General features: G+C 38.0%; 1 protein-coding gene across 4 annotated transcripts in view; it reads left to right on the forward strand.

Moving 5' to 3' along the window:
• The first annotated feature begins 2,772 nt into the window (after positions 1–2,772).
• Positions 2,773–22,924, forward strand: part of LOC145509640 (uncharacterized) — a 596,722-nt gene continuing 576,570 nt past the window's right edge. For 3 of the 4 annotated variants that reach the window (XR_014056257.1, XR_014056259.1, XM_081498860.1), the window contains exon 1: positions 2,773–3,336. Coding sequence is in view for 1 of the 4 variants with exons in the window: in XM_081498860.1 (XP_081354986.1) it covers positions 3,297–3,336 (40 nt within the window). In the remaining 3 variants the exon portion in view is untranslated. Of the gene's footprint in view, positions 3,337–18,418; positions 18,558–22,924 lie in introns of all 4 variants that reach the window. The other variant, XR_014056258.1, reaches the window with a different exon arrangement.

Raw genomic sequence — 22,924 nt, forward strand, 5'->3', positions numbered from 1 at the left:
TCGTGACATTTTTTTCTTTATCTCTGTAATATTCACAGGTTATGACTTCAGGTTTACAATTGTTAAGTCAGTAGTTCTCTGTTTCCTTTTTGATGTGCTGGTCTTAGGGAGATCACTTTCAGATGGAAACATGAGTTTAAAACTGTCGAGTGAATACAGTCCACCAGAGAGATTACGGTGGTTATTGTAAGCAGGATAGTTCCCAATGTTTGGAGTGCTCTTCAAAGCCACAGTCCCTAATACACAAACCAATCACGAAGTATACCAAAGAAAGATCAGAATGAAGGAGTCACCCTTTTAAGCCAAGTGGCTTGCTCAGTGATCTTATGTAACTGAGTTTCAGCTTTCCCCAAAAATGTTAATATAGGTGTATCAAGTGGTATTGGTTACAACACAGACACCTCCCTGCTCTGTTAATAGATAACCAAAGACAACAATGGCCAGACCATCTAGAAATTTTATTGGTTGGGGGGGACCTATTGTCTTAGCAGTTTCATCAATATCTTCAAGAGTTAAGGGGAGGTTTCTGATCATATTCTCATTTTCATTTACTCCTAACCAGTGAAATACAGCCTTACCAAAATGAGCAAATCCTGAGTCATGAATACCTTTCTAGCTCAATGATGTAAATCTAGGGGCATCAACCAAGGAGGTGTCTTTGCTCACTTTTAGGAAAATCAGAGGCACAGTTAGATACCTGAGATACTTCCAGGCTATACACTGGCTATCTGGATATTAATAAGGAGAATGACAATTACCACAGACAAAGATGAATACTTTGGGTACCCAAACCATTTCCACTACAGTGACACGGTTAATTAATTCATTTGCAGAGATTGTTACATTTGCCTATTCAAGCCAGGGGTCAGTGAGGTTTTCTCCTAGCCTGAAATAAAAAGTTGTTCTAAATTCCAGAGATTAATCCCATTAGCAATGCCCTCAGAGATATGATAATGGTGTTATCATTTCAGGCCATTGAGAAAGAGCTTCATGTTTGAAGTCTTGATCTGGTGTCTTGGGAGGAAGCAGTCTACCTTGATTTTAGCTACCTCTCTTCTTGGTTGATTTGATCTGAAGGACTCCAGCATTTGTACAGGACCAGTTGTCAGATGGAATCTTCTTCAGCTACGAGATATTTATCCAAGGTTCAAATCCCTTTAGTTCGGCTGCCATCTAGAGAGGATGCCCTGTAGGTTCTCATCCAGGAAGATTCAAGGGCAGTGTTAGTCACTCAGTCATGTCCGATTCTTTGTGACCCCATGGACTGTAGCCCACCAGGCTCTTCTGTCCAAGGGATTCCCTAGGCAAGAATACTGGAGTGGGTTGCCATTTCCTCCCCCAGGGGATTATCCTGACCCAGGAATGGAACCCGTGTCTCCTGCATTAGCAGGAGGATTATTTACCCCTGAGCCGACTGGGAAGCCTGCACAAAGGTACAAACAGCATTTTTTTTTTTCTGTCTACAGTTACCCCAATTTTTCCCAAACATAATCTTAGTATGTTGCACTAAACTTGGTCTGGTTATTTTTATAACTGCGGCAAGAATAGTGGTTGACCGTATGAGCTCTTTTTTTTTTTAAACTACTGCTTTGTTAGAACCTTGTAAACAAAGTATCACATCAATTTTTCCAAGTCCTGTTACAAGGAGAACAGGTTATTAGGAAGCCTATGAAAATCATTAACTGTCTATGTCTTGCCATGAAAAAACTCTTCAAGCTTTTCTAAAGGAGGAAGGATCAGGTAGGACTAAAATACAAATGGTTTATCCTTATCTATAAAGTTATATTTGATCAAATTGCTATAATTCACAGATAGCTTAAGAGGAAAAGTTTCCTTAAATCTGGAAAAACAAAACATTAAGTAACCATCGGTGTTTCAAACAAAACGTAATAGGAATTATAATCATCCTCCTCAGTTCATTCAGTCTCCTGTTAATTAATTATTCCTACTCTCAAGCCCAATTTTCCATTAGTTCTGGAAACCCTTACTCAGTTCAGTTTTACAAGCTTAAAATTATAAAAAACCTGTACTTATTGAAATTCTTTTCTTTAATCTCCTTGAAGATGAGGTGCTTTTGCAGAAACATTTTTGCAAAGCATCAGAATAAAATAATAACTGCAAGTGACAGGACTTGAAAATGCCCATTGTTAAAGATCCAATAAGACTTTATTATAATAGAATTGACAAGGAAACTATTTTATTTCTCTGAAACACAAAATTTTAAGATAGTAACTGGAAGTATGACTGATACCATTATACCAAGACATATTAGACTTTTAGAAATTTAACACAATTTCTAGAACATATATAACATACACCTACACAGTTATAGTATTAAGAATGCTTAGTGTTACTTCTTGACAATGGTTCTATGTAATTTAACAAATTAAATTAGATTAATTAGTTGAACATATCTTTTCTTAATAAGGAGAGAGGAACACATATTTTGAGATACTCCACTGACCCTCTGGAAATTCCCAAAATTAGTTTGAGGTCAAAAAGTCTTAGTTTAGAAATCTATTTTGGGGAAGCTTCTCAAAAATATCCAAAAGATTTTTAAAACACTGGGTTAAATAAAATCGTAGTTCACTGTGAAACAATACTTAGTTATCTATTTAACCAAAGTAATGCTTTTTTCCGGCGTCCAGCTGGTCGAGGCGGGGTGGCCGCTGGGGGAGGCCTCGCTCCAGCTGCCAACCGTGAGCCAGCTCCTCACTCCGCCGGATGAGGCGTGCGTGCTCCCTGGGCGTGAGCGGAAGCGGAAGTGGAAGCGCTCTCCTCAGGCTTGCGGAGCGGCCCAGGCTGCGCTCTCCGCCGGTCAAGGCTGGAGTCCTCGGTGTGGAGCAGTCACCTTCCCGGGGCACGGCTTGCCGCTTTCCTGCGACCAGATTTTTCCATCTAAATTCACATCGGTTCTTATTTCTCTTGCTGGCTGGGTCCGGAAGCGGACGGGGACGTAGTGTGGAGAGGCATGTAGTGCGAAGCTGTGTGCTAAGTGCTTTGCTGACGCTTTAAAAATTCTTCCAACATTCAAGTCCTGAAGAAATTTTGGGATTCCAGTGAGGCTGGTAAAAAAAAAGCCTTTCGGGCAGTGTATGAACAGTTATATTAACTAACCAAGGTCAGGGGCAGCGGCTGAGAGCACCAGGCTGTGACGCTGGCGCAGGAGCAGCCGAGAGGAGCTATCCCACATCCGAGGTCAGGGGCAGCGGCTGAGAGGAGCAGCCCCACGTCCAAGGAGCGAGCGGCGGCTGCAGGGGTGCAGGACGGCCGAGAGGAGCTACTCCACGTTCAAGATGAGGAGGGGCGACCCTAAGGAGACACTCCTTGTCCAAGGTAAGGAGCCATGGCGGCGCTTTGCTGAAACAGCCGTGGAGAGATACCCCACGTCCAAGGTAAGAGAAACCCAAGTAAGATGGTAGGTGTTGTGAGAGGGCATCAGAGGGCAGACACACTGAAACCATAATCACAGAAAACTAGCCAATCTGATCACACGGACCACAGCCTTATCTAATTCAGTGAAACTAAGCCATGCCATGTGGGGCCACCCTAGAGGGACTGGTCATGGTGGAGAGGCCTGACAGAATGTGGTCCACTGGAGAAGGGAATGGCAAACCACTTCAGTATTCTTGCCTTGAGAACCCCATGAACGGTATGAAAAGGCAAAACGATAGGATATTGGAAGAGGAACTCCCCAGGTGGGTAGGTGCCCGATATGCTACTGGAGATCAGTGGAGAAATAACTACAGAAAGAATGATGGGATGGATCCAAAGCAAAAACAATACCCAGGTGTGGATGTGACTGGTGATAGAAAGCAAGGTCCGATGCTGTAAAAAGCAATATTGCATAGGAACCTGGACTGTTAGGTCCATGAATCAAGGCAAATTGGAAGTGGTCAAACAGGAGATGGCAAGATTGAACGTCGACATTCTAGGAATCAACGAACTTAAATGGACTGGAATGGGTGAGTTTAACTCAGATAACCATTATATCTACTATTGTGGGCAGGAATCCCTTAGAAGAAATGGAGTAGCCATCATGGTCAACAAAAGAGTCAGAAATGCAGTACTTGGATGCAATCTCAAAAACAACAGAATGATCTCTGTTCATTTCCAAGGCAAAGCATTCAATAGCACAGTAATCCAAGCCTATGCCCCAACCAGTAGAACTGAAGAAGCTGAAGTTGAACGGTTTTATGAAGACCTACAAGGCCTTTTAGAACTACCACACAAAAAAGATGTCCTTTTCATTACAAGGGACTGGAATGCAAAAGTAGGAAGTCAGGAAACACTTGGAGTAACAGGCAAATTTGGCATTGGAGTACAGAATGAAGCAGGGCAAAGGCTAATAGAGTTTTGCCAAGAGAATGCACTGGTCATAGCAAACACCCTCTTCCAACAACACAAGAGAAGACTCTACATATGGACATCAACAGATGGTCAACACCGAAATCAGATTGATTATATTCTTTGCAGCCAAAGATGGACAAGCTCTATACCGTCAGCAAAAACAAGACTGGGAGCAGACTGTGGCTCAGATCATGAACTCCTTATTGGCAAATTCAGACTTAAATTGAAGAAAGTAGGGAAAACCACTAGAACATTCAGGTATGACCTAAATCAAATCCCTTATGATTATACAGTGGAAGTGAGAAATAGATTTAAGAGACTAGATCTGATAGACAAGAGTGCCTGATGAACGATGGATGGATGTTGGTGACATTGTACAGGAGACAGGGATTAAGACCATCCCCATGGAAAAGAAATGCAAAAAAGCAAAGTGGCTCTCTGAGGAGGCGTTACAAATAGCTGTGAAAAAGAAGCGAAGCAAAAAGCAGGAGGAGAAAAAGGAAAGATATTCCCATCTGAATGCAGAGTTCCAGAGACTAGCAAGGAGAGATAAGAAAGCTTTCTTCAGTGATCAATGCAAAGAAATAGAGGAAAACAACAGAATGGGAAAGACTAGCGATCTCTTCAAGAAAATTAGAGATACCAAGGGAACATTTCATGCAAAGATGGGCTCGATAAAGGACAGAAATGGTATGGACCTAACAGAAGCAGAAGATATTAAGAAGAGGTGGCAAGAATACACAGAAGAACTGTACAAAAAAGATCTTCATGACCCAGATAATCACGATGGTGTGATCACTCACCTAGAGCCAGACATCCTGGAATGTGAAGTCAAGTGGGCCTTAGGAAGCATCACTATGAACAAAGCTAGTGGAGGTGATGGAATTCCAGTTGAGCTATTTCAAATCCTCAAAGATGATGCTGTGAAAGTGCTGCACTCGATATGCCAGCAAATCTGGAAAATGCAGCAGTGGGCACAGGACTGGAAAAGGTCAGTTTTCATTCCAATCCCAAAGAAAGGCAATGCCAAAGAATGCTCAAACTACCACACAATTGCACTCATCTCACACACTAGTAAAGTAATGCTCAAAATTCTCCAAGCCAGGCTTCAGCAATACATGATTTGTGAACTTCCAGATGTTCAAGCTGGTTTTAGAAAAGGCAGAGGAACCAGAGATCAAATTGCCAACATCCACTGGATCATCAAAAAAGCAAGAGAGTTCCAGAAAAACATCTATTTCTGCTTTATTGACTATGCCAAAGCCTTTGTGTGGATCACAATAAACTGTGGAAAATTCTGAAAGAGATGGGAATACCAGACCACCTGACCTTTCTCTTGAGAATCCTGCATGCAAGTCAGGAAGCAACAGTTAGAACTGGACATGGAACAACCGACTGGTTCCAAATAGGAAAAGAAGTGCGTCAAGGCTATATATTGTCACCCTGCTTATTTAACTTATATGCAGAGTACATCATGAGAAACGCTGGGCTGGAAGAAGCAAAAGCTGGAATCAAGATTGCCGGGAGAAATATCAGTAACCTCAGATATGCAGATGACACCACCATTATGGCAGAAAGTGAAGAGGAACTAAAAAGCCTCTTGATGAAAGTGAGAGTGGAGAGTGAAAAAGTTGGCTTAAAGCTCAACATTCAGAAAACTAAGATCATGGCTTCTGGTCCCATCACTTCATGGGAAATAGATGGGGAAAGAGTGGAAACAGTGTCAGACTTTATTTATTTGGGCTCCAAAATCACTGCAGATGGTGACTGCAGCCATGAAATTAAAAGATGCTTACTCCTTGGAAGGAAAGTTATGACCAACCTAGACAGCATGTTAAAAAGCAGAGACGTTACTTTGCCAACAAAGGTCCATCTAGTCAAGGCTATTGTTTTTCCAGTAGTCATGTATGGATATGAGAGTTGGACTGTGAAGAAAGCTGAGCACTGAAGAATTGATACTTTTGAACTGTGGTGTTGGCGAAGACTCTTGAGAGTCCCTTGGACTGCAAGGAGATCCAACCAGTCCATCCTAGAGGAGATCAGCCCTGGGTGTTCATTGGAAGGACTGATGTTGAAGCTGAAACTCCAATACTTTGGCCACCTCATGGAAATAGTTGACTCATTGGAAAAGACCCTGATGCTGAGAAGCATTGTGGGCAGGAGGAGAAGGGGACAACAGAAGATGAGATGACTGGATGGCATCACCGACTCAATGGACATGAGTTTGGGTAAACTCCAGGAGTTGGTGATGGACAGGGAGGCCTGGCATGCTGCGGTTCATGGGGTCTCAAAAAGTCGTACACGGCTGAGCTATTGAACTGAACTGATACCGGCTCTAACCAAGAAGTGTTACTATTATATCTTGATCAAGAAAAGACCCTGTGTGCCCAACCAATTCCCCACCGTGGAAGCTTGGACTGAGAAAGGATTGAAGATCTCAACAAATGAGAACTGTTGACTGGGGCTTCATATTAAATGGGGAACTGCCACTAACAGTTCCCACATGGATCTGGGGATAGAATTAAGGATTGGGTGTTTCCGTTCAAATCCTTAAAAACTGGGTCCGAAATAAAGGCTTGGGGCTTGAGTTCCTGGCAGAAATGCCAGCTTTAGCTGACCAGCCCTGTGAAGGCTAGCCTGTTAGATCAGAAACTCAGTGCAAAGACAGTGAAACTCAGATTGGAGAGGACTTTTTTTTTACACCTATTTCAAATGGTAAGAAAGAGAGTGAATGCAAGATTCACAGGGTACCATGCTTGTGTTTCTTGTTATCCCTGAATGCTATCACAAGTTCACTTTCAGTAACATCACTGCCACCAAATTTGCTAAAAGACAAAATTCAACTGAGTAAACCTGAAGATTTGTCTTTATTAAATGATTTAGATGATTTCAGAATCCCATGCAGCAAATAGAAAGGAGTTCCAAAGAGCTAGAGATAATAAAGATTTTAAGTCATGGAAGGTGTGGGATGTGGAAGTCATAAAGGAAAAAGGATTATTTTAAGCAAGATAACCAACCTTATGGAGATAAGAAGGTCTATAAGACATATTACCTTATTTGTTCTAACCAAGAAAATTTAGACTGACCAGTTGAGATTATATTCAAGGGAAAGGTTGAGACTACAGTTAGGTGAGGTACTAATCAAGTTTTGGTTTGGTGACATGGGCTTAGCACAAGTGACTCCATTTGGGACCTGTATCTTTTTAGCAGTATACATGTTTCATATTTCCCAGTTTCACAAAGAATGTGGTTCAGCATTTGCATTGTACAAAATAAGGGTGTTTTAGATTTGATTGTGAGCTCCTTGGTGGCAGGTATTATATTGCAATTATCTTTCTATCATTTGTACTTAGAAAAATTTTAAGGATATAGCAAAAGCTCCATAAACATGTATTGAAAGAATGAAGGGATAAATTATGGTCTATAAATAATAACTTGGGGATGGTAAAATCTGATTATCTTGCATGATTTTTTCTTCTGTGTTTTTGGCTGCACCACATGGCTTGCAGGATCTCAGTTTCCGAACCTGGGATTGAACATGGGCCGTGGCAGTGAAAGCACAGAATTCTAACTATTGAACACCAGGGAACTCTTTCGTGAATTTAATTTAAAATATAATTATTTAGTCCAAGAGGGAGGGTGTGGAAGGTGAACTCAAAAAGATCATAGACTTGATTAGTTTCTCCCAATAATATTTGACAAAAGATTTGAGATTCTGAGATGATGATATAGATGAGTTCACTGCAAAAAGCTTGCAAATGAACATGGCATTCAGGCTCAGTGACAAAGAGATGTTTATAAAAATGACAGTGTTCCAAATAGAAGGTAGATACATGCTGGAACAGAAGTTTATAGAGATCATGAAAAATACCTAATAGAAAGAACGGAGTGAAAATTAAATAATCAAGTATTTTAAGACATGAGGTCTAAAATGAGTCAATGACAAAATAATCATAGTAGCTTGAAGGAAATAATAAATTTATATCTAGCTTTTGCTTCCCTGGTGGCTCAGATGGTAAAGCGTCTGCCTACAATGTGAGAGCCCTGGATTCAATCCCTGGATCGGGAAGATCTCCTGGAGAAGGAAATGGCAACCCACTCCAGTATTCTTGCCTGGAAAATCCCATGGACAGAGGAACCTGGTAGGCTACAGTCCATTGGGTTGCAAAGAGGCAGAAAAGACTAAGCGACTTCACTTTCTTTCTTTTACTTTTAATCCTTAAGGTATGTTCCAGCATGTATCCATAAAAAATCTTGACTGCTTTGAATTGACAGGGGTCATTCAGTGTAGATATCTATGACAAAACATAAAGAGTTTTGCGTTGTTTATTTCTCATGTCACAATGGGACCTTTCCATGTTCTGTTTTCAACTGTCATGAGCAGATTCTTGAAGAACAGCCATGATACTGTGGTGCTCTAATGTCAGTGCTGAGGTCTTCTCAGAGAAGCCCTGCTATTACTAAGATTTGTTTTTCTCCACTTTTGTCTGGATTTGTTTGCTTGGATTATTTTCTACTCTGTATTTTATTCTTGTCCTGTGCTATCCCTGGTCACTAATAGTTTACACAGATCAGTATACTCTTGCCTATCAGGATGCTTACTCCTAGACTTTGCTCATGTGCTTTTTCAAAGATCATTTTATGTAAACTTTTTATCAATTTTATTGCCAGTGAGAGTTGCTGTGTCCAGTATGTTCTACAGTATATCCACTGTTTATTTACTATTTCTGAAATAATGTATGTGTGTGTGTAATCTGACTTTCTAATTATCCTGAACTAGTTTGCTATAGTGATAAAGGTGGAAAACAAGTTATTTTTTTATTATCTTAAACAATGGTCATAATAAATTCCTGAACGTTTCCTTAATAAAAATCCAGAGCTTCTATTGGACAGAACATAGTTGTCCTGACATGTTCTCTGTTAAATTTTAAATACATTCTCCCAGAGGATCTTGCTATTTAATTATTTCATGCCCTCTGCTGTAGAAGATATATTTGCCCAACAACCTTAACAGGTGTTACCAAACACCTGAAAATCAGCTGCCCAAGCTGTGGGCATGGTGATTGGAAATACTGCTTCCTTCTGTAATTTTAGTTACCTTTTGCTAATGGAAGTGCTGGGATATGCTGTATGAAGTTAGGCACAGAACATTCATGAAAAAGGTAGACTGTATACTTTATGAGCTTATAAAAATACAGAATTCTAAAGGATTAGAGAAAAAGGAAATAAATGCCAACTGACATATGCAAATGATATGGGATGGATAGTAGTAGAAAAAAAATGGGCAATGGAAAGGGAAACTTTATATTTTAATTAACCCACAAGATTAAATATCCTTTAGCTTTGGTGGACATATGATGTTTATAATAGGACAACCCTCTGGGTGAATGTTGAGAGCATTGCTGCTTAGGAGAAGAATCTCTCTATATTCCCTGGCTTTCCCTAGATGTACCAAACCTGGATATGTTTTAAGTAATAAGTTAAATCGTTAGAGTACATTTCTGGGTTTTCAGTTATCTTAGGAGAAAGCCAGAAATCCGTAAAGAATGTTTCCTTACCACCTGCAATTATTATAGTGACATTCCAGATCTTTTCATATTGTCTGGCATTAGGAATAGCTTCCTGGTAGACTCAGTATTTCAACTAGTCTGAATTTGCTATGAGAAAAAAAAAAAGTTTGTATTCTTTTTTTTTCCACAAAGGAAGTGTATCTAAGACAGTTCCTTAGGTAGTCCTGAGTTTTTTTCACAATTTTTTGTTGTGTTTTAACAATTTAGTTGAAGAACGTACTTTTTTTTTTTTTAATATAAAAGGCAATGATACCACCACAACTACCACAACTTGCATTTAAAACGTGGCGTTTGGTTGTGAATGGGTGATCTATAAACAAGTAGCTGAAAATGTTTTTGATTTCTTCTGTTAAACAGTTATTTCCCGTGATTACATCTGAATACAACCACAGACAATGATAACATTCTAAAAGTTATTTGCAACTTGGTGGGATAACACAAGAAACAGAGGATTAAGATTGTTTGAGTAAAATGGGTATTTAGTCTTGAATGCACTCTGGTCTTCCTTCTTCCACGCTGAACAAGTTCTGATCTGAACTTGGCCAGTCAGTAGGACTCTTGGTGGCTTAGGCTAGTGTGGAATCGGATGGCTCAGGGCTGTTAAAGTCCTCAGAACTATTATCCATGACTGTTAAGTTCTACCTATGCACTTTAATAATTAAAAAAAAAAAAAAAAATGGAGCCACAAATGTAGGGAAGACTCAGGTAACTCAGGAAGACACATGTAACACAAGTCCAAACCATAATTTCTATACTTTGTGGCATTTTAATTTATCTAAGCTCTAATCAGCACCCAGTGCTCCTTGCCTGAAGATAACTTATCTTCTTGACAAGTCTCATTTCCATCTACCCATTATCATCCTTCTCTCTGGAGACCTCATAATTATCTCTGACACCTCCTCCTCTCTCACTCTGAGTCAGTCCCCTGCCAACGTTGATAGTTTTCCTGTCATGCTTTTCTCATCTACTCTATTGATTCCCACTGCTTGTACCCCAGAGAAGAACCTTATTGTGTCTTGTGTGGCCTACGCTGGTCCACTTAATTGATTCTCCTGACAATGGCCAAATTAGATTTCCCAAATTCAGCTCATGTTTTATAACTTCCTAATTCAAAAATCTTAAAGGTGTCCCTTGCTTAAATCTCCATAATCTATCCCCAAATTTAATTTCTACCTCATCTTTAGTATTACTAATTTCTTATACTTCACGTCATTTAAATGTGAAGTCATTTCAAAATATGATCAGAATTCTTTATTCTTTCTTCTACCTAAAATGCCATTTCTTCTTTTAAGTATCTCTCCTCCTAATTATAACCTGAAACCACAAAAACTGCTCAACTTATTAAGGGTAGCCTAAAATGTCACATAATCTAGAAAGCCTTTTCAGATACCATTCATACTAAAGCTCAAGCTCTTTGTGAACCTTTAAAATCTGGCACTTATTTTGTTCCTTCATTATTATATTTTGCTTTATTTTTTATTTGCTTACCCCCAGGTTTTCTGTTTCTCCCCTGAAGAGGAAACAAATTCCTTGTGGGAATCACCATGCAGTTATTTTATATAGAGTAGGATGTAAATATACTTTTGTTCCATTCAGTTGACAGTCTTAGGCTAGCTTATATTTATCCTTGACAGAAACATTAGCCAGTGTATATCCCATAATTTCCTTAACACTTTCACTCAGAGAGAAAGATAAATCACTTACATTCAAAACCTATTATTTACCACTGAAGTAATTTGGCTTATAGAGCAATTTTTAATTTGCTACCAAATGGCAAACTCTCATGTCTGTACTTGTAAAATTGCTTTAAATGAAAAATCAATGAAAATAATACGGTGTTTCCACAAAAGGAAAATGATGGTAATCACTCATGATTTTCTAAGGGGAAAACATTTAGGAATCTCATTTTCCCTGATATTTACGATAGAAGTGAGGTGAATGCAGTCATGAAATTCTGATCAGACATTGATTCTTTTGAAATACTGCAGTGATGCTGTATTACATTTTGGAGGGTAAAATTCACTTGTTATTTGAATGTTTATTATTTAATGCACTACCCATAACACAATGAGGTTTAAATTTTAAAAATTAGGAAACTGGCCCTCAGAGATATTAAATTACCAGCAAAAATTACAGAAATACAGACTATCAGAAGTAGAACTGAAACTTTGAGCTTCTACTTAGCAAATGTGTGTTCATTCCATGTCCCTCTGGGGCTTTTGGTGCAAACCAATTTAGTTCATCAGGTATTAATAAGTATTATTGACATAAAACTCACTGATTTTCTATTGGAAAGTACTTCTGTTTTAAGTAAATATCTCTGCCCAATGTTTCATGTCCAATAATTTGAGATTTAGTTTTATCCATGTGTAGTTCCTCATTCATTATATAATTTTTTTCACCAGCTTACTCTTTGCCAATTTTTTTCCACCAACTTGAGATGCCAGCAACAGTGTGGGTTCTAGTTGGAATGATGAACAATGCAGACATGGAAACTTGCCTGGCAGAAAATATAGTTTAGTAAGGAAGACAAAGAAAATAATGAGTCTATTTTTGACAATGTGGGCAATCTGCCCATTGAAAAGACTAAAATGCTGGATATTATTTTTTAATATTTCTAATTCCATATTAAATAGAGATGATCATAAATTAAGAAATACTCAGAGGCCCAAGAGATAGATTAAAAATGGGCAATCAAAAGATAACTATTCTTGCAAGATAGCTTCTACTTGGAGATATCTTCTGTGCTTAGGTGACTTTGAAATTACATTTTGACGAACTTGTGGGATACATGGACAAAAAAAGCCAAGATGGTGAGCCTCCTAGGAGAGCCAACTGGAAGCCATTTCCCCAAAAGGCTATACTCTCAGAATAAAGGTAAATTAGAAATAAACCATTCATAAGGGAATATTTTTTAAAAGATCTGTCTTTAATTGAGGTGGAAGAAGCAAAAATTTCTCATCATTTAAAACCAAAAGTTACTACTCCTGTAGGTTTATAGCACAAAGGCTTATACAGATATTGCACAGGAACCAGAGAAATGAAAATTAAAAAGAGATGATATTTCACTGCCATTACATAGCCAAAAACTTATATCTGTTAATAACAAACACATCAACATGACGTATGGAATTTATAAAATGTAGTACGACTGAAAACTGGGACAGCCGCTGTGGAGAGCATAGTTAGCACTGAGTAAAACTGAAATGTCCATATTCTGTGACACAGCAGCTCTATATGCAGCAACATATCCTTGGGGAAAAAACCCTATACCTGTGCATAAGGAGATTCAGCTAGGATATTTATTGAATTTACTGTTTGAAGTAGAGAAAGCAAAATTATCCAACTATGCATAAGCACATAGTGAAATGATAAAGAACAATAAAACTAAATGAAGAAAACATATAATAGAGGTAAATCTCAAAAAATAAAATATTGGGGAAAAAAGGACAAGTCAAAAGATGACACAAGGTTCATCTTATATGTAATGAATACATTATTTATGAATGCATATATATGAAGTGAAAGTATAAAATACATTGTGATGATATACAACAAATTCAGTGCTAGGGAAGGAGGGAGAGAAAAAAGACAAAAAGGGAAGCTTCAGGGGTATTTGTAGGGCATGTTTTCTGTATAGAATGAAAAATGTCATTCAGAGGTGCAGAAATGTTATCATTTCCTAATATTATCATATAATTTGGGTATTTTCTGGATATTTGAAATATTTTTATTATTACATGTGAAATTTTGAAAAAAAATCAGCAAAGTGAAGCTCTCACCACATTAAGTGGTTGAGGGAGAAAAATTCTATGATTATTTCAATCAATGCAATAAAATAACTGGTTAAGATTTGACCTTTGCTTGTGATTTTATATTTCCTAGCAAATGAGATAATGGAATTTTCTTTACTGTGTGAAAGGGATCCATTAACACACCATCACAAAACTTCATATTTCATTGCAAAATTTACTCTCTGAAATTAGTAATAAAGTATGGTGCATGCTGCTGCTGCTACTTAGTGGCTTCAGTCATGTCTGACTCTGTGCGACCCCTATGGACTCTAGCCTATGAGGCTCCTCTGTCCATGGAATTCTCCAGGCAAGAGTACTGGAGTGGGTTGCCATGCCCTCCTCCAGAAGATCTTCGAACCCAGGGATCGAACCCAGCTCTCCTGCATTGCAGGCAGATTCTTTACCACTGAGCCACCATAAGGAAGCCCTTATGGTGCGTGCTGTCATCCCATCTATTCAAGATTATGTCAGCACAAATGCTAAAGTTATAACGAATACAAAGAAAAAATTTAAAAAAAAATATTACTTGCAGATATTCAATTAAATATAAAGACAATTATTAAAATTAAAAAAGAGTGTGGTCAGGTTGATGATTGTTAAGATCAGCATGCAAGTATCAATAGTATTTCTATACAACAGCAATAACATTAAAAAGTGCAATAAAAGACCCCATTTTCAAAAGCAAAAATTATTTTATAGTACTGAGGAATAATGAATGGCTATAGTATATTTAAAATGTTTAGTCTTATGAGTAATCAGTGTAATGCAAATCAATCCAACAAAGAGATACAATTTGACATCCACAAATATGCACACATTTAAAGTTCAGTAATAGTAACACTGGGGCTTCCCACGTGGCTCAGTGGTAAAAAATCTGCCTGCCAATGGAGAAGATGCAAATGTGATCGCTGCGTTGAAGAAGGAAATGTCAACCCACTCTAGTATTCTTGCCTGGGAAGTCCCACGGATAGAGAAGTTTGGTGGCCTACAGTCCATGGGTTCACAAGAGTCAGACATGACTGAGTGAGTAATCAATAGTAACATTGGCAAGAATGAAGGAAATACTTTCATACTGGAATTTCAATATCTACAAGCATTTGTTTTATTATTAACAAAAAAACATTTTATTATAAACAAAAACAAATTTGTTTTATTATTAACACATTTTATTTTGTAGAGTAGTTTTAGGTCCACAGTAAAATTGAGCTAAAAGTGAAGAGAGATCACATATACCCTTTTCCCTGCATGTACAACCTCCCCCATTAGCAAAATCCCACAAAAGTGTTAAACATTTGTTATAAATTTGAACCTTCATTAACTCATCCTTATCACCCAAATTCTATAGTTTAATTAGGGTTAATTCTATGTATTTGTGTATTGTGTATTAGAGATTTTAACAAATGTATAATGATATCCACCAGTGTAGTACTGTAGAGAATAGTTTAAGTGCTCTAAAAATCCTCTCTGCTCAGCCTATTCATTCATCCTTCCCTCCCAACTACTATTGTATTTGAAAAGAGTGAAAATAATTACTCTTCTCTTAAGTTAGGCTGACAAAATCTCAGTGGCAACTCTTACAAAGTGACCCCATTTCCCCCACAATTTACTAAATTTATACTATATTTTAGGATGAGTGAATTCACTTTTTTTCCATAGTTATTTCAAATACTTTTTTGAATATTTATTTGAAAATACTCTTTCTAATGAGTGATGTATTTGTTATGCTCATCTTTTATATTTATGCTAGAAGATTCCAGTAAGAAGTGAAATGGAAAATAGCTTGCAAACCTTTAGTTTATTTTTAAAACTCAAATTGCTGTTTGTCTACAATCTTAGTAATATAATTCTGAAATTTACTGGCAAGATATAATTACAGAAGATAGAGGCTAATTGGAGCATAAAGGTGATGAATGGTTGTGATAATGACATGGATGTCAGTCCTTAAATAGTATCATTTTGGTAGTATCACTACCTTTCTTACAGATTACTCAATTTGGCATGTTATACTCTCTAATAAAAAGGACATTATAATAGGAGTCAAAAGACTGCTTATTCTTCTGTTAGCTCATTGTTAAACCTTATCTGTCTGTTTGCACATATTCTCATGTTGAATGTCCCAATGCTTAACAAGAAAGTAAAAATTTGGTCTCTAGGGCGCCCCTAGAATTTGGCACCTCCAAAGAATATCAGGTTGTTGGACTTATGGTGAAATACAAAGAGCCAAGCAATTCTTGTAAAATGAACTGGTGAAAGCAATGTGTCAAGCTGTGGATTTCTTTAGCCCTATGATGAAGAGAAAAATAAGTTAATAAAACATTCTTCTGACACTATTGATTGATGATGTTGGATCTTCTCAGAGAGTGCTTGGGGAGCTGGGAAATTACAACAGTCAGTGAAACATCGATACTAAATAACCCCACAGATAACTCCTCCTGTGTACAACAGTTTTCAGGCTTTTATGGTAACATGCTCTTCTACCAGAGAACTTAAAAAATAGTGACAGAAAACCCAGCTACTAGCTTTGATCAATTACAAGCTGCTGTTTCCTCTCCTTAAAATAGAGAGAGCTCTTTGTACATAGCAAAGGTTCAGTATCTGTAAAAGTATACATGAATTACCTGAATCAACAAGTTCTGGAATCCTTCATAATAGTGAGTGATGAAAGTATTTCCAGTTCCAGTTTAACGAGTGCACCAGACAGCCTTGCAGATCACCACTAATTTCCAAGGGCAATAGTCTATCTTCTTTCTTTTCAAAACAATTTTTTTTCAAAATCCTTTAATCTCAAAAGCCTGGATTAGGCCAGTGATTCAAAAGTCTGTTCAAAGTTGCTAGGAAAATGATGTTCTTCTAGGTAGGGCAAACATTATCAAAAAATAGATATAAAGAAAGAAAGGATTTATTAAACCACTATAGCTAATAAAACATTTCTTGGGAGCATAGAAGGAGCAGCCCTAGGACAGACTTGTTGTTCAGACAGTGTGTAACAGTGACTAGATTCTGCAGGAAACTTATCAGAATCTGAGAATTAGCCATCTGCCTTTTCAGCCTCATCTTAGATATATTCCTTCATCCTGTATAGCTTACCTTCTGCATGAACTCCTTATTGCAACTCAGTTTGAATTATTTAAACTGGCTTGGTCTTTCACAATTTTAGTTCTTCTTGTGTTTCGTGCAACCTGCCAGTAAGGGTGTTTTCTCATGCCTTACTTTACTTCACACATATTCATTCTGCAAGTCTTAACTTGTGTCATTTCCTTCAAAAGACAATTACTGGTCCTTCCATTGTTTCAATTCAATCTAAATTAGTTCCTCTGTATTTTATAATATCCTATATATATCTATAAAAATCTTGTCAAAATATGATTTATTTTAATTTTTGTGACCTGTATCAGTTCAGTTCAGTTCAGTCGCTCAGTTGTGTCCGAGTCTTTGCGACCCCATGAACCGCAGCACGCCAGGCCTCCCTGTGCATCACCAACTCCCGGAGTTTACCCAGACCCACGTCCATTGAGTCGGTGATGCCATCCAACCATCTCATCGTCTGTTGTCCCCTTCTCCTCCTGCCTTCAATCTTTGCCAGCATCAGGGTCTTTTCTAATGAGTCAGCTCTTCGCATCAGGTGGCCAAAGTATTGGAGCTTTAGCTTCAGCATCAGTCCTTCCAATGAATATTCAGGATTGATTTCCTTTAGGATTGACTGACTGGATCTCTTTGCAGTCCAAGGAACTCTCAAGAGTCTTCTTCAACACCACAGTTCAAAAGCATCAATTATTCAGCACTCAGCTTTATTTCTCTCACATCCATACATGACTACTGGACAAACCATAGCTTTGACTAGACAGACCTTTGTCTGCAAAGTAGTGTCTCTACTTTTTAATATGCTGTCTAAGTTTGTCATAATTTTTCTTCCAAGGAGCAAGCGTCTTTTAATTTCATGCCTGCAGCCACCATCTGCAGTGATTTTGGAGCCCCCCCCAAAAAAGTCTGTCACTGTTTCCATTGTTTCCCCATCTCTTTGCCTTGAAGTGAGGCGGTATGTTTCAGCACAATTGTTTAGTTTGGTCAATTCAATGCCAGAGAGTCAGTCAAACCTATTCTTTGAGGCCAGATAAAATAGCATAAATAACAAAGTACAGCAAAGTAAGTGAGATTATCATATCAGTACAAAGGACTGACTACTCTTGTGAAGGGACTAGTCTTGTCATTTCAAGTAGCTAATCAGTTTTATGTAAATGGACTGATTACATTAGCACAAATGGACATTACATATAGCCATGAATGCAAAGTCTACTTCTCATTGGCATCTTAAATATGTTCACAATTTTTATGATTTGTTAGTAGCTATGGTCATGCCTTATCTTTCTCCCCCAAGGCAAGAATGTCAAAAAGGATGGACATGCTGTGATGAGCAGTATAGCAGTTAGCCAAGGACTAGGGATGTGATGGAGAGAAAGTATTTGTCAAATGTTTTAATGAAAATTAAAATAGGGAATCTAGTAAGAACCTAGAAGATGAACTAACATTAGATTAGCTATTTGGTCATAGCTAGGAAGTGGTAAATGAGAAAAGTATGTGCTGTTCTTTTCAAAGCTTTGGTTCTGAAAATAAAGAGTTGTAGATCACAACCTTGAATTAAGGCTAGTTATAAGAAGAATTTGGTCTTTGTCAGTTGTATACTTCAGTTGTATTTTGTGGTTCCAGGGGAAAGAATCAGATAGAAAGGTTGAAGATCAAAGAAGGCTTGATGTAATAAATGGGTTACAGTTCTGAATGAGACTGTCAAAAATAAGAGAAAGGAGTGAGTGAACTTGACTTCACATTCCAGGATGTCTGGCTCTAGGTGAGTATCATACCATCGTGATTATCTGGGTCATGAAGATCTTTTTTGTATAGTTCTTCCGTGTATTTTAGCCACCTCTTCTTAATACCTTCTGCTTCTGTTAGGTCTGTACCGTTTCTGTCCTTTATTGTGTCCATCTTTGCAAGAAATGTTCCCTTAGTATTCCTAATTTTCTAGAAGAGATCTCTAGTCTCTCCCATTCTATTGTTTTCTTCTATTTCTTTGCATTGTTCACTTAGGAAGGCTTTCTTATCTCTCCTTGCTAAGGGTATATCTTTTCTTTTCTCCTTTGCCTTTTGCTTCTCATCTTTTCTCAGCTATTTGTAAGGCCCCTTCAAACAACCATTTTGCCTTTTTTGCATTTCTTTTTCTTGGGGATGGTCTTCATTACCACCTCCTGTACAATGTCATGAACCTCCATCCATAGTTCTTCAGGCACTCTATCAGATCTAATCCCTTGAATCTGTTTGCCACTTCTTCTGTATAATCATAAGGGACTTGATTTAGGTCATATCTGAATGGTCTAGTGATTTTCCCTACTTTCTTCAATTTAAGTCTGAATTTTAAGTTCGTGATCTGAGCCACAGTCAGTTCCTGGTCTTGTTTTTGCTAACTGTGTAGACCTTCTCTATCTTTGGCTGCAAAGAATAGGCTAAAATAAATACTATTGAAGTACCAATTATATATTATTTTCTGTATTAAAATATTGCTAATAAATTTATTTCCTGACAGGAAAAGAAAGATAATTTACATAAATTGTTGCAAAATGTATTCTACCAGTCAGTACTATTTTTTTTTTTTTTTTATCAAGAGAAGACAGTCTTATAACTAAGGAAATAGATATTGGAGTTGGGTCAGGTGGCAAAGAAATTCTAGAGGAGAGAAGCATAAGTTGCTGCTAAAGAATGACAAGTAAACTAACTTGGAGGCCTTGATTGTACAAGAAGAAAAATAAAGTGTAAAGTATATGGAAATATCTATTAGGATATCAAATAGACTTAATAGGAGTGGCAAAAATATAGGTACAAGAAAGAAAATATAAAAAAAAAAGTAAGCCTAATTTCCATAAACCAACTCAAAATGTAGGGAATTTATTTGTTTACATCATAACAAGGAGACATTCATTGACTTTATCTACTCAAATGACAGGGATGAAAATATCCGGAACTCACAGTGATGCCATTAGTGCTCAATCCAGATTTAGTATTAATATTATTTCCCTTCACTGGTCTCTTGCATCAATTCTCAGCTTCTAACAGTTCTCAGTTAATATGTTCTTCTGACCATTATCCTTGACTACTGGGACTAGTTTTCCTCATCCGCACAGATAACAGCATTGCATTAATCAAGCAAGATATTAGGTAGAAAAGAAACTTTCTCCAAATTCTCAAAGACATAAGAAAAGAACCTCAAGGCAGTAGGTGATAATAAACATGAATGTCAAGTGGATAGCCAAAGTGGGTTTATTCATTCAGTAATTATTGTTTCTACTGTGTGCTTAGTACTGTTCTAGGCACAATATCAGCCAGAGACATCTGGCTGTGCCAGAAAGCAAAGAAACTCTCAAAGCTAATTAGATCACTTCAGTCGCTCAGCCTGTCTGACTCTTTGCGACCCCATGGACCGCAGCACGCCAGGCCTCCCTGTCCATCACCAGCTCCCAGAGCCTACTCAAACTCATGTCCATTGAGTTGGTGATGCCATCCAACTATCTCATCCTTGTCTTGTCAAAAGATGATGTGAATTTATTTAAATCTTTAGAGGTAATCTCCACCTACTGGAAATAAAGAGAATTAGGAACATTAAACAACACTCAAAAGGAAGTGACCAGACTAATCCAGGAAGTGGGTCATCCCAGATTAGTTACAGGCGTGGGGAAAAGAAGGAAACAGGGTTACTCTAGGGAGAATAAGCAAAACCCAAATCAAATTAAATATAATGGGCAAACCTCACTTGGATCACTTGATCAAACTACAGAAAAAAAAAGATATTTTGGGCACAACTGAAGAAATTTAATTGATTATAGAATGGGTATAAAATAATAGATGATAAATATTAATTTATAACTGTGATAATAATATAATGGTTATATAAGACAATGTCGGTTTTTTAGAGATGCACACTGAGATGGATAAGAGTAATACGATGTCCAAAATTTCTTTTAAAATCCTTTAGCAAAATAAGGAAAAAAGCAGAAAAAAAGCAAAAGCTTAGATGAAACAGATACAGCAAATCTTGATGTAAGTGGTTGACATATGGGAGTGTTGTAATACCCCCATTACTTTTGTGCATACCACATTTTAAAATATCCATAATATTTTTTAAGAGCTCTTACAAAAATCCAGGTAAGGAATAAATATACCTTGGACATGGGTACTTGTAATAGAAAGTGGATAGACACAGAAAATATTTAGAAGATGGTTAACAGAGTAGCTGAAGGAATTGATAGTTGAAAATGGTAGAGGGAAAACAGTAGAATTGGATTTGTTTGATTTGATGCTAAATGTGGAGGGGTACATAAATACTGATGGTTGGAACAATGGTCTAAAGAAAGCAGTATCTGATATCCAAAAGGACACATTTAAATGCTAGACCCTAGTGCACAGAGCATAGGAGACTGCAGGCTGTATCCCTTCAACCTAGCCTTAGCCAATACCATGGGTTTGGTCCTCACTTACCCCTCAGCAGGTCTCAGTTTTACCTCATCAGTCTGACTTTCACCTACCTCCTGACAGCATCAGTTAGATCACTCATAGAACTCTCAGTTTGACCTATCAGAAACTGGTGAATTATTTTTTCATGCTCCATCTTGACCTCCAATCTCCACTTCCTCTCGTATTTCCTGTTAATGATGTGATCATTTGCCCTTACATAGAAACGCCTTGTCTCTCTCTTTTTCCTTACTTCTCTCGCACTATCACAATGTCCCGTACTTCCAAAATATCTGACATTTGTCCTCTCCTTTCTACTCCCACTGTTTTTATCCTAATTGATTTCAGAATTGTCTCATGATGTTAGAAAGGCTTTTAAAATTCTAGTTATTTATGTTTCTCCTTTCCTGCATGACTGTCAGCATTTTCTTTCTAAAACCTATGACACAAGTTCAATTATGTCACAGTCAGGGCCCGGCTTGCCTCTCCAGCCTCATCACTTGCCACACCTGCCTGTGTGCACTAGGTTGTACTCATGGGTTCCAGTCAACCAGTCTCAGAATACAGAATGTTCTTTTCTTCTCCTGAACCCTCGCTTAAGCTCTACCATTATTCCATTCATTTCTATAATCTGTAGTATCTGTAGTCAGGCTTTCCTGGTGGCTCAGTGGTAAAGAATTTGCCTGCCAGTGCAGAAGGTGTGAGTTTGATCGCTGAGTCAGGAAGATCTCCTGGAGAAGGAAGTGGCAACCCACTCCAGTATTCTTGCTGGAATGATCCCATGGACAGAGGAGCCTGGTGGGCTACAGTCCATGGAGTTGCAAATGTTGGAAATGAACTTAGTATCTAGACAAGAACAACAATCTGTAGTCATCCTCCAAGCCCTTTTTAAACCTTTGCTGCTCCCACCCTGCACTCCCAATCAGAGGATCAATTCCAGCCCTCTCTACTCGTATACAAATCTCAGTAGAACCACCGTCTAGTGCTGAGTTAGCTGAGTTCATATTTCTTCTCCTCATATCTCTTCTCCACAATTGTGAACAAATTGAGGACAAAGAGTGTGCCCTACTCAATTTTACTGCCTTATCATTCAATGTCAGACATACATTAAATGTTCACTCACTATTGCTTGAATTGTGTTCCAATATATATTTGCTTTTGAAAATAAGTATGATGAGTTATGATTGGTAACCTAAGAATGAAATGTGTATAAACCTTCCTTCTTTTACCTTATTTACTTAAATAAATGGCTTCCCAGGTGGCACTAGTGGTAAAGAACTCACCTGCCAGTGCAGGAGACATAAGAGATGCCAGTTCGATCCCTGGTGTGGAAGATCCCCTGGAGGAGGGCATGGCAATCCCACTCCAGTATTCTTGCCTGGAGAATCCCATGGAGAGAGGAGCCTGGAGGGCTACAGTCCATAGCGTCACACAGAGTGGGGTATGAACTTAGTACACATATGCAATTAAATAAATATACGGCTTAGCTATCAGAGACTAAAATCAAACTAGGCTTCATTGGGCTCACTTGAGAATCCTGTCCTTATCTCTTTTCAAGCTTATGAAAGAGATGCATTCTCAGTTTATTTTTTACTAGTTTAAGTCTCCTTTCTGTACATTTGCCTAAACTTGCTAATACACGTGTCTGGTAGGAGAGATTACACTGAAAATTTGCCTCTTCTCTGTTTGGTAAGTTAAACTACTATAGGTGAGGAG

Source organism: Giraffa tippelskirchi, chromosome 6, assembly GCF_054371585.1.
Source record: "Giraffa tippelskirchi isolate mGirTip1 chromosome 6, T2T-mGirTip1v1.2.pri, whole genome shotgun sequence".
Taxonomy (NCBI): Eukaryota; Metazoa; Chordata; class Mammalia; order Artiodactyla; family Giraffidae; genus Giraffa; species Giraffa tippelskirchi.